Consider the following 16,854-nt stretch of genomic DNA (forward strand, 5'->3'; position numbering starts at 1 on the left):
TATTCAACACTTTGTGCAATCTTGCAGGATTGAGTAATGAGTGGGTAAGGTTCTTTTCATCTTACATTCTTCTCACTTTAGTTTGAAGAACGCTTTTGCTAGTTTTGTAAAAAACTTTAGCGGGGTGCTTTTGTTTTTCTCTTTTCTATATGCTTGAGAGGTGCAAAATCTTGAAAGTACATCACTCTTTCATCTACACCACCGGATTCTACAAGCACATCGAATGAATCTAAGTAAAAGTTTACTTCTATTACACTACTAAAAATCTGCTAAAAACCGACCAACTATTTTCGACCAACGTTGGTCGGTCAAAAAAAGCGACCAAAAACCATCCAGGTTGAACGGAAACTGGGGAAAAAAAATACATTTTTTTTAAACTAAATACCGACCAACGTTGGTCGGTAAATTGGTCAACGAATTGACCCAGCTGGTCAGACAAGAAAATTTTGGATTACCGACCAACGTTGGTCGGTAATCTGGATCCAATTTTTTAAATTTTAATAATTATTTTATTATTTAAAATGTTTTATAATATTTAAGAATTTATATTTAAAATTACCGACCAACGTTGGTCGGTTAATGTAGGGGAAGCATTTACCGACCAACTTTGGTCGGTAATTGTTATTTTTTGCAAAATAACCGACCAAAGTTGGTCAGTTATTACGTCAACATTGATCAAACTTTCGAATTACTTTTATATTTACTATCTAAATAATATAAATGTAATTCGTTAACACTTTTGTAATACAAATAATGAATACACTAACATATACTATATATAACATGCTATTTGTAAATTGATTCATCGACTTATAACTTACTTAGATGCATCGATGAATATTAAAAACAAAACGTTTGACCTATATCGACTAATAGTAAAAACAAAACGTCTCGACTTATATCGATTAATCTAGCTATGCCATGCATTATTAGTGATGAATGAATGAAAAATAAAAGAATTAATACTAAACATCTTTGACATATATATATGGATCACAAATTAAATAAACGAAAGAAGCTATTAGTATTAAGTAAACGAGTTAAATTAATAGGTCAAACATGGTCAAACTTTAACAAGCTATATATATACACACTAACATATACTATAACAAGCTATATATATAGTTAAAGTATTACAGTGAAGTGTGTTTGTGTGTGTGTGTATATATATATATATATATATATAAGAACACGAAGCGCTAGGACCACAGGGTCGGGTTCTTTTAGGGATAGACTTGGGAAGATACTAATTAGTATATATACTTTATCATCAAATATATCTATTTGTAAATTGATTCATCGACTTATAACTTACTTAGATGTATCGATGAATATTAATCGATGATTCATCAAAACGTCTCGACCTATATATCGATTAATCTATGTCATGCATTATTAGTGATGAACGAATGAAAAAAGAAGTTATTAGCATCAATTACAATATAGTGTATGTGTGTGTGTGAGAAATTACTCACATACTTAATTATAACTTAGAAAATTTACTTAGATAGATGCTATTATAATTTATTAAAATTAAATAGTTAATATAATTATTTATAAAGATTATGCTTATAGTTTATAATTATTTATAATAATTGCATAGTTAAATAAAATAAATGCTTGTAGTTTATAATATTTTTTTATAGTTTATAATATTTTAAGGAAAAAAAACACACAAAAAAAAGAATTTAATTTTTTTTAAAAAAAAAACGACCAAAGTTGGTCGGTTTTTGGTCAAACGGTCAACACTTAATATACCGACCAAAATTATCGACCAACTTTGTTCGATAATTCTGAAATCAGAGAATTGAAAAACGGGGAAAACCCCCATTTCTCTGAAATTTTTCCCTCTCTTCACTCAAAATCTTCTCCTCTCCTTCTCTATTTCCCTCACATAAATCTCATTCCCCACCCCGCGTTGCCACTGCCCAGCCCTCGCCGTCGCCGTCGCTGCGCCGTCGCCGTCGCCGCTGCCACTGCCACTGCCGCCCCTCTCCTTCTCGATCTCTTAAAAATTCTAGGTTTGAATTACAAACCATTTATTTATTATTTCTAGGTTTTGTTAATTAGTTATGAATTAGTTTCAATTGATTAGTGTTTCAATTATTTGAACATTGCATTTTATTGAGGATTAGGGTTTAGGTCTTGTTTTAATTAGTTTTGTTAATTAGTTTTATTAACTAATTAGTTTTGTTAATTAGTCAATTAGTTATGAATTAGTTTAGTTTAGGGTATGGGTTGAATTTCTTTAGTTTAGTTAGTTTATGTTTAAACTCGTAGGATATGAATTGAAATTTTAGTTTTTAGGATTTGTTCTTGTGAATTGAACTTTTAGGATATGAATTGAACTTTTAAGATATGAATTGGACCTTTTGGATATGAATTGAACTTTTAGGATATAAATTGGTGTAATTAGGAAAAAATAATTATTTTGAATTAACTAAAAAAGATATAATTAATTTATAATTGTAGAATAAATTAATTTGTTCTTGTGAATCGAACTTTTAGGGTATGGGTTGAATTTCTTTAGTTTAGTTAGTTTATGTTTAAACTCGTAGGATATGAATTGAAATTTTAGTTTTTAGGATTTGTTCTTGTGAATTGAACTTTTAGGATATGAATTGAACTTTTAAGATATGAATTGGACCTTTTGGATATGAATTGAAATTTTAGGATATAAATTGGTATAATTAGGAAAAAATAATTATCTTGAATAAACTAAAAAAGATATAATTAATTTATAATTATAGAATAAATTAATTTATTCTTGTGAATCGAACTTTTAGGGTATGAGTTGAATTTCTTTAGTTTAGTTAGTTTATGTTTAAACTCGTAGGATATGAATTGAAATTTTAGTTTTTAGGATTTGTTCTTGTGAATTGAACTTTTAGGATATGAATTGAACTTTTAAGATATAAATTGGACCTTTTGGATATGAATTGAACTTTTAGGATATACATTGGTGTAATTAGAAAAAAATAATTATCTTGAATTAACTAAAAAAGATATAATTAATTTATAATTGTAGAATAAATTAATTTATTCTTGTTTTATTTGTATAGATGGAACATCGTACTTGGATGTACAATAGAAATTATCCTAATCGGCGGGGATTGCGGGAGGATTTTGTAGAAGGGGTTGATGACTTTATTAGACATGCAATGTCACTTCCACCATATCAAAGTGAAGGAGTAATTAGGTGCCCTTTGTGTCAGGTGCGATTGTATGAAGTTTAAAAAATCGGAGGAAGTTAAGCTTCATCTTTATAGGAAGGGGTTTATAGAGAATTACTTTGTGTGGACTAATCATGGAGAGATCGATGGTAGCCGTGGGATATTTCATAACATGGTTGTTGGTGAAAGTAGTAGGTCGGTGGAGAATACAAATCTTGATTCTAGAATTTAGGATATGGTTGCGGATGCTTTTGGGGGTGAGCCCAATGAAAATGTTGAACAAACTCCTAATGATGACGCAAAACATTTTTATGAATAGTTAGAGGAAGCTAGTCGTCCACTACGTGAAGGAAGTCCGCACTCTGAGCTGTCTGTTGCAGTTAGATTACTAAGTATCAAATCTAATTGGAATATTTCTCAAGCAGCCATGGACTCTTTCATTGACCTTATGAGTGAACTAGTTGACCCTAATATCAACTTACCTGGTGATTTCTATAAGGCGAAGAGATTGGTTTCTAAGTTAGGACTTTCGTCAATGAGAATTGATTGTTGTGAAGATGGTTGCATGTTATATTATAAAGATGATGCAACTTTAGACAGTTGTAAATTTTGCGAAAAGCCTCGTTTCAAGAGGCTTTCCTGCGGGAATATGGTCGCTGTCAAGGCGATGCATTATTTACCTCTTATACCTAGGTTAAAGAGGTTATATGCGTCGATGAGTTCTGCTCCTCATATGAGATGGCACTTTGAAAATAGAAGACCACCTGGTGTTATGTGTCATCCTTCAGATGGAGAAGCTTGGAAGCACTTTGATAGGACATATCCAGATTTTGCTAGTGAACCAAGGAACATTCGGTTAGGTCTGTGTGCGGATGGCTTCACGCCTTTTTCTATATCTGTGACACCATATTCATGTTGGCCTGTCTTTCTTACACCTTATAATCTACCACCTGAGTTGTGTATGACTAGTCCATATATATTCTTAAATTGTATTATCCTCGGTCCACGTAATCCGAAAAGTTTGATTGATGTATATTTGCAACCTTTGATTGATGAGCTAAAACAATTATGGTATGATGGTGTTGAAACATATGACATATCAACCAAGCAGAATTTTAATTTGTGTGCTAATTTAATGTGGACTATTAATGATTTTCCTGCGTATGGAATGTTGTCTGGGTGGATGACTGCTAGGAAGCTAGCTTGTCCTTACTGCATGGAAAATAGTAAAGCGTTCACTTTGAAACATGGCCGAAAGCAATCATGGTTTGATTGTCACCGTCAATTCTTGCCTGATGATCATGAGTTTAGAAGGATGAAAAATGCATTCAAAAAGAATAAAGTGGAATATGATTCTCCACCTCCGATACTTTCAGGTGAGGAAATTTGGGAGAGGGTCCAGAACTTCAGTAAAGTTACTGAGGCTCCACCTTATAGATTCCCCGAATATGGTGTTAATCATAATTAGACGAAACAGAGTATATTTTGGGAGTTGCCTTATTGGAAGGATAATCTTCTCCCACACAACCTTGATGTCATGTCTATTGAGAAGAATTATTTTGATAATTTATTCAACATAGTGATGGATGTTAGAGGTAAGACAAAAGATAACCCGAAGGCTAGAATGGACTTACAAGAATATTGCAGGCGGCCTGAATTATACTTGCAGACAGCAAACAATGGTAAGGTGTTCAAGCCCAAAACAAGTTACACATTAACTTTGGAGGAAAGACGACAAATTTGTGATTGGGTTACGAAATTAAAGATGCCTGCGGGTTATGCGTCGAATCTTGGAAATAAAGTAGATATGGAGGTAGGGAAGTTGAGCCATTTGAAAAGTCATGACTGCCATGTTTTCATGGAGACCTTAGTGCCTATTGCATTTTGTGGTTTGCCTGAAAGAATCTGGAAATCCATCACAGAGATTAGTTTGTTTTTCAAAGACTTGTGTTCTACCACATTAAGGGAAGAAAACCTACTTCGGATGGACCAGAACATCCGTGTAATTTCTAGTAAGATGGAAAAAATATTCCCATGTGGTTTCTTTGATGTGATGGAACACCTTCCAATATACCTTGTACACGAGGCACGACTTGGAGGGCCTGTTCAATGCAGATGGATGTATCCCTTTGAGAGGTAATATTATAAGTTTGATGTAATATTCTATTTTATTTGAATGTTCTTGGCTAACATGAGATTATGTAGGACAATTGGCAAATGCAAATAATTTGTTAAGCAGAGGAATAAGATTGAAGGATCTATATGCGAAGCCTATCTTGCAAAGGAAACTGCACATTTTTGTTCTTATTATTTTGAGAGTAACGTGCCATGTTCTAGGAATAGGCCCAATAGGCACACGGTTGAATGTGTGAATGATCCATTATATCCACCAATGTCCATATTCAATCAACCAGGCCGATGTTCTAAGGATGTTAGAAAGAGAAGTTTGAGTGATATGGAGTACAAGTCAGCTACACTTCATGTGTTGCTAAATTGTCCCGAAGTTGTACCATTTCTCAAGTAAGTATTGATTTATTAGTTATCAAAATGTAAAATTTACTGTGACTACATATTGATGCAACTACTAAAAATATTTGATATGTCACAGTCACTTCGTGGGTCAATTTGGCTATGATGCTGTATATACGAGATTTGATACGTGGTTCAAACAGTTTGTAAGTGTGTGTGTGTGTGTATATATATATATATATATATATATATATATATATATATATATATATATATATATATATATATATATATATATATATATATATATGTAGTGAATGTATAAAAATTGATTCATAAGTTGTGCTAACTTATGAATTTTTTTTAACTCTATGTAGGTAAATAATCCAAATAATGGTGTAAATCAATTTTTAAAAGATATATCTTGGGGACCTGGGCTTCAGGTCACAACAATGTCTAAGTACGTAGTGAATGGTTATAAGTTTCATACAGAGGATTGCTCTAAAAATAAAAATAGCAACAACAGCAGGGTGTGGGTTCAAGGTGGTGATGGCAACCAAGTTGGAGATATTGATTATTATGTTGTGGTCAAAAAAATATTACAACTAGAATATACAGGTTGGCCATATAAGAAATTGATACTCTTTAGATGCGAGTGGTTTGACCCAAATCCAATAAGAGGTACAAGAGTACACAACCAATACAACATAATTGAGGTTAATCATACGAGGGAGTATGATCGCTATGATCCTTTCATAATTGCACATAACGTAAGGCAAGTGTATTATGCTTCTTATCCATTGCGGCAGAATAAGTCAGATTGGTGGGTTGTAATAAAAACTAAGCCTGTAGGTAGGGTGGAAGTCGAGAATGTGTTAGATGTTGCATATCAAAACGATATTTCCAATATTCACCAAATAGTGGACGATCAGTTAGAAAATGATTTGGAACATCCTGAACGCATATTGGAAGAAGTTGATATAAATGAAGTAACAATTATAGAAAATGAGGACGAAGAATCAACTGATGAAGCTCAAACAAGTGAGGACGAAGAATTCTCGGACGAGGAACAATACGCCGATGAGGATTAAAAAGTTGGTTTTTTAAAGCACTCTCGTTTTATAGCTAGTTTCTTATATGTTTCAATCTAAATGTGTATTATATTATGCAGATGGCAGGCAAGGGTCAAGGTAACAATGACCCTACTAGTTCTTGGGGTCGAGAAAAGGGTAGGAAGGGAAAGAGGAGGGTAGAAAATAATACTCCCTCTTGTCCATCCTTTTCAGAGATGCCTATGTCTTATCCTCCACCACACGGCTATACTGAGCTGCCACAGCATCACGAGCCGTACACCTTCATTCAGACACCCAGTCTTCCATCACAGGGCCATAGGACTATACGTCCGATATACAGTCCAGCTGCCTCACAGCCATCTGCATCACATCCACATGGATCACATCCCTACATATCACAGCCACATGGATCGCATCCATCCATGTCACAGCCACTCGGGTCACAGCCACTCGGGTCATAGCCACTCGGGTCACAGCCATCGGTATCACATCCACTTGGGTCGCATTTAGCTCTGTCGCAGTCACAGGGATCGCAACCATCTTCATCATCGACTCCATCTATTGCAGGCCTTCGCCTGCGAGGCATTAGCTCTGACCCGCCTACACCGTCTTCACATGCCTCTGATACACATGCTTCGGATGGTGATGACGAGATAGTGCATTATGATCGATATGGCAGGATCATCATAGTCCCTGAGGGTGATGGGTAAGTGTTATTCATTATTTTTGCGTCTATTGATTTGTAACATTTTTACTAAGATATTCATATATTTTTATTATTAAATTGCAGGTTCAGGCCGGGTAATAAGACTACGAGGATAATCACCAATGCCATCAGAAAGCTTTATGATGGCCCTTATGCGACTTGGACTGATTGCCCGTTCTCACTGAAGGAGTAAATTTTCAATCAATTTAAGGTATAAATGTTCTTTTAAACAGTTTAATAATTTATATTTATGATGTTTCCATCTAATATTTAACTTTTGAAATACAGAGCAAGTGTGTATGGGAAGACCGCTATAGCGCGGAAGTGGCTACAAATTTTCATCATAAAGCTCACAAGAGATTGGCGGATGCTTTCTCGGATGCTAGAAAGAAGAACAAGAGGCCTGGCTGGTTACTTGAGAATTTGTAGAATGATTTGCAAAGGCAATGGCTTACCGCAGAGTTCTTAGAGAGGAGCGAAAAAGGAAAGAAAGCTCGCGCATCCGAGAAGGGAGGCTCCTTGCACACTGGAGGTGCGATCAGCCTAGGGACAATAAAAAGAAGATTGGTACGTAATTGCTTAAATTATTTTACTTTTCTAAGTATATCTATTCTGTTTATTAACTAAATTAATTTATTTTTAGGAAAAGAAGTATGGGCGTCCAATGAGTCATGATGAGCTATTCAAGGAGACACATATTGTGAAGAAGAAGAAAGAGGCATTTTATGCCAAAATTAAACCCAGAAAAACCGACCAAAGTTGGTCGGTTTTTAATAAAAAAAATAAATTATTCCAAAATACCGACCAAAGTTGGTCGGTTAATGAACATTGAATTCCCAGAATTCAACATTACCGACCAACTTTGGTCGGTATTTTGCCTGCACTGTTGAGATTACCGACCATAGTTGGTCGGTAATGTTTAATTTTAATTATTTTTAAAAAATATATATTTTCAATTACCGACCAAAGTTGGTCGGTTTTTTTTATAATTTTAATAATTAATAAAAAAATATAATTTAGTTAAACCAACCAACTTTGGTCGGTAAAATTAAATTAATAAAATATGTTTCCGACCAAAGTTGGTCGGTAAGTAATTAAACTTGTCAGATGGTCGTTTTAATCTACCGACCAAAGTTGGTCGGTAATTTCCGACCAACTTTGGTCGGTAAGCCATTCCGACCATCAAAACACTGTCCACACCGTAATGGTCGCATTTTGGTCGATAATTTGCCATAACCGATCAATATTGGTCGATTTTTAGCGAATTTCTAGTAGTGTTACCTGATAACGTAGCTTAGTCATAGTACGTTGGTACGTGCATACAAATATACATATTCTCACATTGTTATTCCCTTTCTATTAAGCAGCATCTCCTCCTCTAGTCCTACAGATTCTCCTGTCGCGGCATCAGTGGTAGATTCTCTTTCTCTTCCTCCCATCTCTCTCTAATATAAAATATATTGTTCCCACTATATTAGATCAATTTTATATCATGGAGAAAATTTTTGTGAAATACAACTTTATTAATTAAATGTATTTGGCTTAGGCGATGCAAGTATTAGTTGAGAAGTCTAGAATTAATCTAGTGAGTTTATTCATGTACTCTGGAAGAGGAAAATCTAGTGGTCTTACCCATTGAGAAATAAATGAAAATACATGTATACACTAATCTAGATACATTGTTTAGTTCATTATAAATTGTTGAAGATATAATTAAGTCAATAAAAATATGCTTACCCTAATGACTTAAGTTTTAGATTAGATGATCACACATTTTAATATGGTACCGAAGCAGGCAGATGTACTAGTCGCAGCCTTACTACCACTTGTTATTAAAAAAGAATTCATATGCTTGACTCATGAAAATGAATCAGGCTCGCATCTTGTTACTTGCTCAAAATCGTTTTAGCATGCTCAAACTGAGCACATTATTAAATTATGAAAATGTTAGCTTTAGGAGCTTGCTTTTCAAGTTCACCATAGCCCTTGCCAAGAAAACTAGCAAATATATCAACAAAGTCTCAGCCTTCTCTAAGATTATTGTTTTTACGTGAGAAGCTCCGTGTTTTTTCAGTTGTGCATCACTTGAGGGGGATGATAACCAATTTAAGTGTATGTTTATAATATGTATAAATAGGTAGCCTAGTCAGTGTCAAGAATGTACACATTGTATATATATCTCATGGGCTGATTTGCGGTACTTTAAATACCTGCTCAAGAATCTTTTCAGCTACATGCTCAACTTGTAGTATTCTACCAACTGTTGGTACAAGACTTTCGTGCCATTTGATGTCAAGCGTTTTGTCCAACTTAATTCCATCGTCAATAAGTAAGGCAGCAATTCTTGCAGCTTTGAAGCAAATAGCAGCACTTGACGCCAACCCAAGGCGTCCGCGAGATTCTTGAACAGAATCCAAGGATAAGCTTGAGCCATATAGTTCACAGATTTCATTCAGGCTTCTCTGGAAGAAACAGACAATACTGTCAGAAGAATGACAAAATCTAATTGTTGGTTTGGGAATGGACTCTTTATATGGTTTTTTGGGCAATCCTCACCCCATGAGATAGTTTTGGGATTGAGTTAGGCCCAAAAATTAATTTTTTTTTATCACTGTATCAAATCCAAGCCCATTCCAATTTTTTGTTTACCCAATATTGGGCAATCATATTATGTTGTTCATGCTCTAGTTATCGGGCTTGGCGTGTGACCTTGAACCTACCTCAACCCTAAAAGGTAGCTTATGAGATGTGGATTACTAATACAATAAAGATTTCAATAACCTCATGCCCAACCGATGTAGGAAGCCAACAAAAATTATGTCTAAGAACTAGATCCATGATGACAAGATATAGCAAAGCTTACATAAATAAGTGAATAGCAAATGACAAAACCTGACATTGGGAAATAACAATTCAGAGCACCACACTCCTAAAAGGATGCAAGGATGGAAGTTTTATTTAATTCCTTAAATATACGTGCGTGCTCAAATAAGCACTTTCACATAAAGATAATTATTTTATCCATCCCAATTTATAAGACACTCTTTATATTTTGGACGTCCCCAAATTTTAGAAACTATGCTACTTTTATACAAAAATTTCTTAATTTTCACTAATTCACTAATTCATTAAACATTCATCTTGTTACTTTAATGTAATTCTTTCGGCGTCGAATCCCACAGAGAACAATAGATACAAGAGGTGTTTTTGAGAAAATGTTATATCTAATAAATGCAAAAATGTAAACTAACCTAGAAAGCAATTAAATTGATCAATGACTACAAGTATGGATACATGGTGAATTACACTCAAGTAAAACACTCAAGTAACGAACCAATGTATTTCACGATTTTACAAATATGAACGAGTTTATGTTAATTAGCCTCGGATGCTAATTCTATATTAGCTTCTTCCGAAAACTAACAAGACTTCCTAATTGAATTATTCTTAAAGCAATTAAGAGATTAGGTACACCCGAATATGGTTACAAGTAGTTCAATCCTATCGCTAGGTAGAATCTATAAAGTGAGGGTTAACGCCTCAAGTTCTTGTTAATTAATCTTTTCCAACCTCAAATTACATTTTCTAAGATTAATTCAAAGTTAATGGGCGAGTCCTAGTGTTAGCTAATCCCTTTGGAAACATTAAAGAACAAGAATAGTTAAAGAAACAATAACTCACTTCAATATTAATAAAATTTTCAATACATAAGCACAACAAGATATTTAATCCAAACTTTAATCATGAATATTCTCATAAACAAGATTCAAGTATTGAAATGAATACTACACACTTAAATAGTCAATACAAAGCAAGGAATTGAACAAATGAGTAAAGAGTTAAGAATTTCTCGTCCAAAGTCTTCAAATTTTTAATTCCCAAGTGTGTGCGCAATAAACACTACCCCCAAGCTTGTTTCTCTTAATTGTTTTAGGGATAATTCAATTAGAAAGTATTGTTAGTCTTCGGAAAAAACTAATATAGAATTAATATCCGAGGCTAATTAACGTAAATTCCCTCATATTTGTAAAATCTTGAAATATATTGGATCGCTACTTGAGTATAATTCCCCGTGTATCCATGCTTGTAGCCATTGATCATTTATATATATATATATATATATATATATATATATATATATACTGTCATCATATTATAATACTCAATCTGACTCAATTTAAGTAGCATTATTTCTATTTCGAAACATCTTAGAATGCTTGACACCATTTTACAAGTATTATTGCTCTATACAACTTTAAGAGCTTTCAAGAAATTAAATTCGTACAACTGTTCAATTTGTTACCATTTCTAAGAAACCAATCCAACTTTTCAACTAAAATTCTAATGCTCCATCTTCTTTGACTTCCTAATTGAATTGTCTCTAAATTGAGTAGACATTTTAAATAATGGAGGAGTATATAAATCAAATTAACATATGAAACTAGAATCTATTCATATTCTCAGCGTTAAGAGTACTCCTAAACTTGTATGTATATTACGGTTAAAGACATGTTAAGATAGTGAGAAAAGGAATAAAAGAGTAGAAGCTAGTTAGGAAATGAATAGGAGGCATGGGATAAAGTAGAGTACCTTGAAGTCGAGGGTGTGAGGTGAGTCGGACAAAATGTCGCCAGAGAAGCAGCTGAGGAAAGGGACAGTGGAATCCAGCGCCACAATGTTGTGGGCATGAGCGTCCACTATTTCTACTCTCTCCACTGCTCTTTTCAGCTCTTCGAATGCGTCCATTTTCTGTCTTCACTTCGAAAAATTTGCCATATGGGAATACTATTTTATATACTTGAAAAGACATTGGTGCTCGTGAGGAAGTTAGCAACGAACTAGCGAAGTACCCGGATATGGTTTCGATGCTTTCCCCCTAATTGTGGATCTTTGAATTTTTTTATGAATATATTTTTGTGGTGACGACTACGTCAACTTGGGAGCTTGAACTCAGGGGCTGGTGAATTTTTGCCTATGCAATCCATATTTATTACCCTTCTTTATTCATTTTTAAAATAGTTACACAAAATAACTCCCCCAATAAAATTATTATCCGTTTACCTAAACCCCAACCCTTTAAGTCATGGAAGACTCCTAAAGCCAAACAGCTAAACCCATGTTCATAGTTCCAAGCTATTTTTGGTTAATCAACCAAAAACAAAGTAATTTTCTTATAATTCCCATTACTTTTTCCAAAATTGCTGGTTCTGGAATGAGCTAAACTTTTTTGGCAAACAAAAAGAGTGCAACCCAACAACAAACATATTGTACTTATAGATGGAATGATTAAAGTAGCACCAAATTAGGAACAAAAGCTTCATTCTTGAATAGCATAAAATTAGTAATATTTACTCGGAAGAAGCGTTAGAAGGTTATATATAGGGGTATAAGTTTAAAATTCTAGATCTGAATTTTCATTTGTAATTAAAGTATTTTGCTATTGGATTTCGTTGGGTGTTGTTCTTTGATGTATATTTTGTGATGTTAATGCTGATTTTCGAAGATTTGTTGTAAGAAAAATCAGACCACCATTGAAGGACTTGAAGCTTGAAACGCATATACTGAGTTTGTTGAGTTGTAGTTATTTTGTCCGCTTCTAGCTGGAGTGCGCCAAAATATTAATAGGAGGCTATACCTAATTTGGAATCAATTTGGTAGAGATTTTGAAGTAATTTTTTGAATTTTGGGTTCGAAAGAGTTGAACTAGCAAAGAAGACGAATTTGTACTGTATAACGAAATGATATATTGCATGCCATTTTTTTTCTCATGACCCAAAAATCTCGACCAACGAGTCATGATGGCGCCTAACCCCACTTGCTAGGCAAGCAACCACTTAACAATAATAATAAAAGCAGAATTAAACATCTAACAACATTATATCATAATTAGAGAGTTAAAGCTCCAAAATTAACATAATAAGTCTAAAACCATCGCAACTATCTAAACAACTTCCCAAGGCCGATATTACTGAGTACATGAGCTCTATAGAATGCTAAATACAAAGTTTGAAATAAACACAATACTGTTTGAGTCTAATAAACAGTAATGAAGGAAGTGGGAAGGTGACTTCAAGGGCTTGCGAACGGGTATACAATACTACCTCAAGTCTCCAATGTCAATAGCTAAGTACCTCTTGGGACTCCGCTAGTACCAATACCTGAATCTGCACAAGAAGTGCAAAATTGTATAGTATGTGTACAACCGATACAGTGTACTCAGTAAGTATCAAGCCTAACCTTGACGGGTTAGTCACGAAGCTAGGACAAGAGACTCACTTTATAAACCTGTGCAAATAATAAACATGAAGAAATACAAGAGAACAACAATGAATATACATAAATGAACAATTAAGAGAACACATAAGCATGTTTCCCAATTACCACAATTCCTGCGTAAGTCCAAGAGCCGAATCCACATAGAAGGAATGATATACATGAGTAGTACGATCCAAGTCTCCAAACCGCATAAAATGGATAGGCACAAAGTAACATGACAAATCACACGAAAACACCCATCGTGCATATATTGCTCATCCTCGCCGCACGAAAATACCCATTGTACAATATCTTTCATCCTCGCCACACGAAAACACCCATCATGCAAATTATTACTCGTCCTCACCAAGCATATGAATATCAACAACAAGCATGGTGGAACATATATTTATGAGCATGAGAGATGAATAAGTATGATATAGTACATGGGTGATAAGTATGTTTTGAATATCAACACATCGAACATATTTTTAAGGACTTATCATGATCTTTAACAAGAAGGTGAATAATCATGTAATCTCATGATCAATTAAAGCGTAAGAGAAAAATACATGAAGCAAGACAAGGCATGAATAGTCTAATTTCTACCCGAGCATGCCATAACCATAGCAAACGCATATGCACTCGTCACCTAGTATATACATCACCTCCAACACATTAGCAAATAGCAAGTAAATTATCTTTAACCTAATTTCCTCAAGTCAAGGTTAACAAAGATACTTATATACATCTTTCCGAAAAAAGCTCAACACGCTAATGCTGCCTTTTCCTTAGAATTCACCTCCAACTCGCTCAAATCTAGCTAAATAATAATTAATAAGGTCAAATAAGGTCATAACAATTAATTCCAAACAATAAAGCTTTAATCTTTAATCATTTCTAAAAAGGTCAATAAAAGTCAATCGGGGCCCACATGGTCAAAACTAAAATCTAGGACTAGTTCCTATTAACACATGTTGACGATCAATTTTGACCCTCCATTTTAAAATTAAATTATTTATGCTTATTAACTAGAAACAAAAAAGGTAAAGTATTTTTAAATCTATAATACATATTTTCTTAAAATATAATAGGTAATAATAATAAATAATGTTAAAATTAATAGCAATTTGGCATTAAATATTTATAAATTATATTACTCTTACTATTTTGAAATATTAAAATAACCTTTATATTTTAATAAACAAGTTTTACAATTAATTTAATGAATTAGTCTTTAATTTATAATTATATTGTCTTATTTACTTTAATTAACCAAAATTAGTTTCATAATTCAATAAATAAAATATTATATCAATAATTAATTAACTACAGTAATTAAGAATATATTTGATGACTATATTTTATTGCATTTAATTATGATTAATTAAGCCTAATTAAGTTAATTTTAAAAGGGGTTAAAAGCTCAAAAGGCTATGGTTGCAATTGATTAATTAAATTCAATGCGGCCATGTTTTAAAGTCTAATCTAGCCCGATACATAGGCCCAATCGTCCCTGACCCGGTCCATACCCACCTTCTCTATCCCATGTTGGTAATCCATGCCATCTCCTCTAAGACAATGGCATCACGCCACGCCACCCCTCATCCACACTTATATAAGAAGCACATCTCATCTAGACCGTTGATCCAAATAATCAAAGGTCCATGTTTAAACCAAAATTTTCTTTTATTTCAATATTCATCAGTGATTTATCTCTGACGTTGGATCAAAGAAATAAAACGGTCATCCTTTTTTCTTAACAAACCTTTTTATCTCCAAAATATCAGAGCCGTTGATCACAGTGATGCAACGACTCCCCTTCATGCACCCACTTTAAACCTACCAAATACTCCTAAACCCTAATTATTTTACTCACACTATCGACCGCCCTCATTTCCCTTTCCTCTCTCTTTTCTCTCATCCCATCAGCCCCGTCAATCACCAAAATGTTGCACAAATTTGTGCAAGGTCACAAATTCAACCCCAAAAATCATCCAATCTGTCTCTCATCCGCGAATCCAGCCGATTCTTTTCCCTTTTTCATCTCTATAATTTGAAAATAATCAAACCCTAGACCTAAAAAATGCAACTGGAATCCGTGATGTTCTTCCCTCATCTTTCAAATCGGAGCAGGCATGTCCAAATTTTATTATTTTTATTCGTGTCCAGAAGTCAAATGTAGCGACCTCTAGACATTAGAGCTTTGTCTGATAGGTTTTCTCATTCAACGATCGATTCTCGTGCCCAGGTAAGTTTCTTCGCTGTTTTCCCTCTATTCCTTGCTGGTTTTAATCGTGTGCTATCATCATTTACTACTCGTCATCCACTATCTAATTTTTAATTGATCGAAATACTAAGTGTCTTGAATGCCACTATAAAAGACACATTCAATGTTCATACCTAACACGCACCGAATACCATTATAAACACCAAAGATAGAGAGAAAAAAGTTAAAAGTTTAAGGTTTTCTCACTAAGTCCAGTGATACTCTCTAATTTTCCTGTTTTTCTGTCTCTTTCATTCTCCGTTTGAGTTCAACTGCTATATTGGTCTTGAGTTTGGATCCCTAAACGGCTATTGAACTACTTCTACTTGGTTTGCTACCCTACAGAAGGTCTGTATATACTGACCCCCTCTTTACTTTGGATTAATTGTGTAATTCTTTATTCTCAGTGATTTTCTAGTTGATTCTCCGATTGTTCATGTTAGATAATAATAATGTAAAGCCGTATTTGTCTTTACATGTCATTTTGCACTGATAAATTAGGGATTTTCTAATTAAGTTATGTCGTATTAAAGTGTCATTAAATCTGTGCTATTGAGTACTATCCTTCATGATTCGATTAGTAAAAATGACTCTATATTAAGTGATATCCTTATGATTAACCTTGCTAAGCCTCTTTGATTAAGCTAAGTTAACTTTTGTGCTGATATTTTGCACAACTATCTCCTGCTAGTTAAACAATAATCCTATGAGCACTATCATGTCAACTAAGTTAACTGAACCATATCTTTAAACTCTCCTTAGTGTTTGTTAAGATTTCAGACCTCTAGGGTAACTTGACCTTCCTGCTTGTGCCATTGTGCTGATCTTATGAATGGATTTCCCAGTAGTTCATGTTATGTTTGCCCTACCTACTTTAATAACTTTAGTCAATAGGTCTATTGCTGATAT

At 33.9% G+C, this 16,854-nt stretch overlaps 1 protein-coding gene across 1 annotated transcript in view; it reads right to left on the reverse strand.

Moving 5' to 3' along the window:
- LOC107786396 (protein fluG) overlaps window positions 1–12,190 on the reverse strand; it is an 84,778-nt gene extending 72,588 nt beyond the window's left edge. Inside the window, exons 1-2 of the mRNA XM_075221677.1 lie at window positions 12,012–12,190; window positions 9,632–9,883 (exon numbers count right to left, since the gene is read on the reverse strand). Of these exons, the coding sequence (XP_075077778.1) occupies window positions 9,632–9,883; window positions 12,012–12,167 (408 nt within the window). The 5' untranslated portion in view covers window positions 12,168–12,190. The remainder of the gene's footprint in view (window positions 1–9,631; window positions 9,884–12,011) is intronic.
- Between the last annotated feature and the right edge of the window lie 4,664 nt (window positions 12,191–16,854).

This window comes from Nicotiana tabacum, chromosome 9 (genome assembly GCF_000715075.1).
Source record: "Nicotiana tabacum cultivar K326 chromosome 9, ASM71507v2, whole genome shotgun sequence".
Classification (NCBI taxonomy): Eukaryota; Viridiplantae; Streptophyta; class Magnoliopsida; order Solanales; family Solanaceae; genus Nicotiana; species Nicotiana tabacum.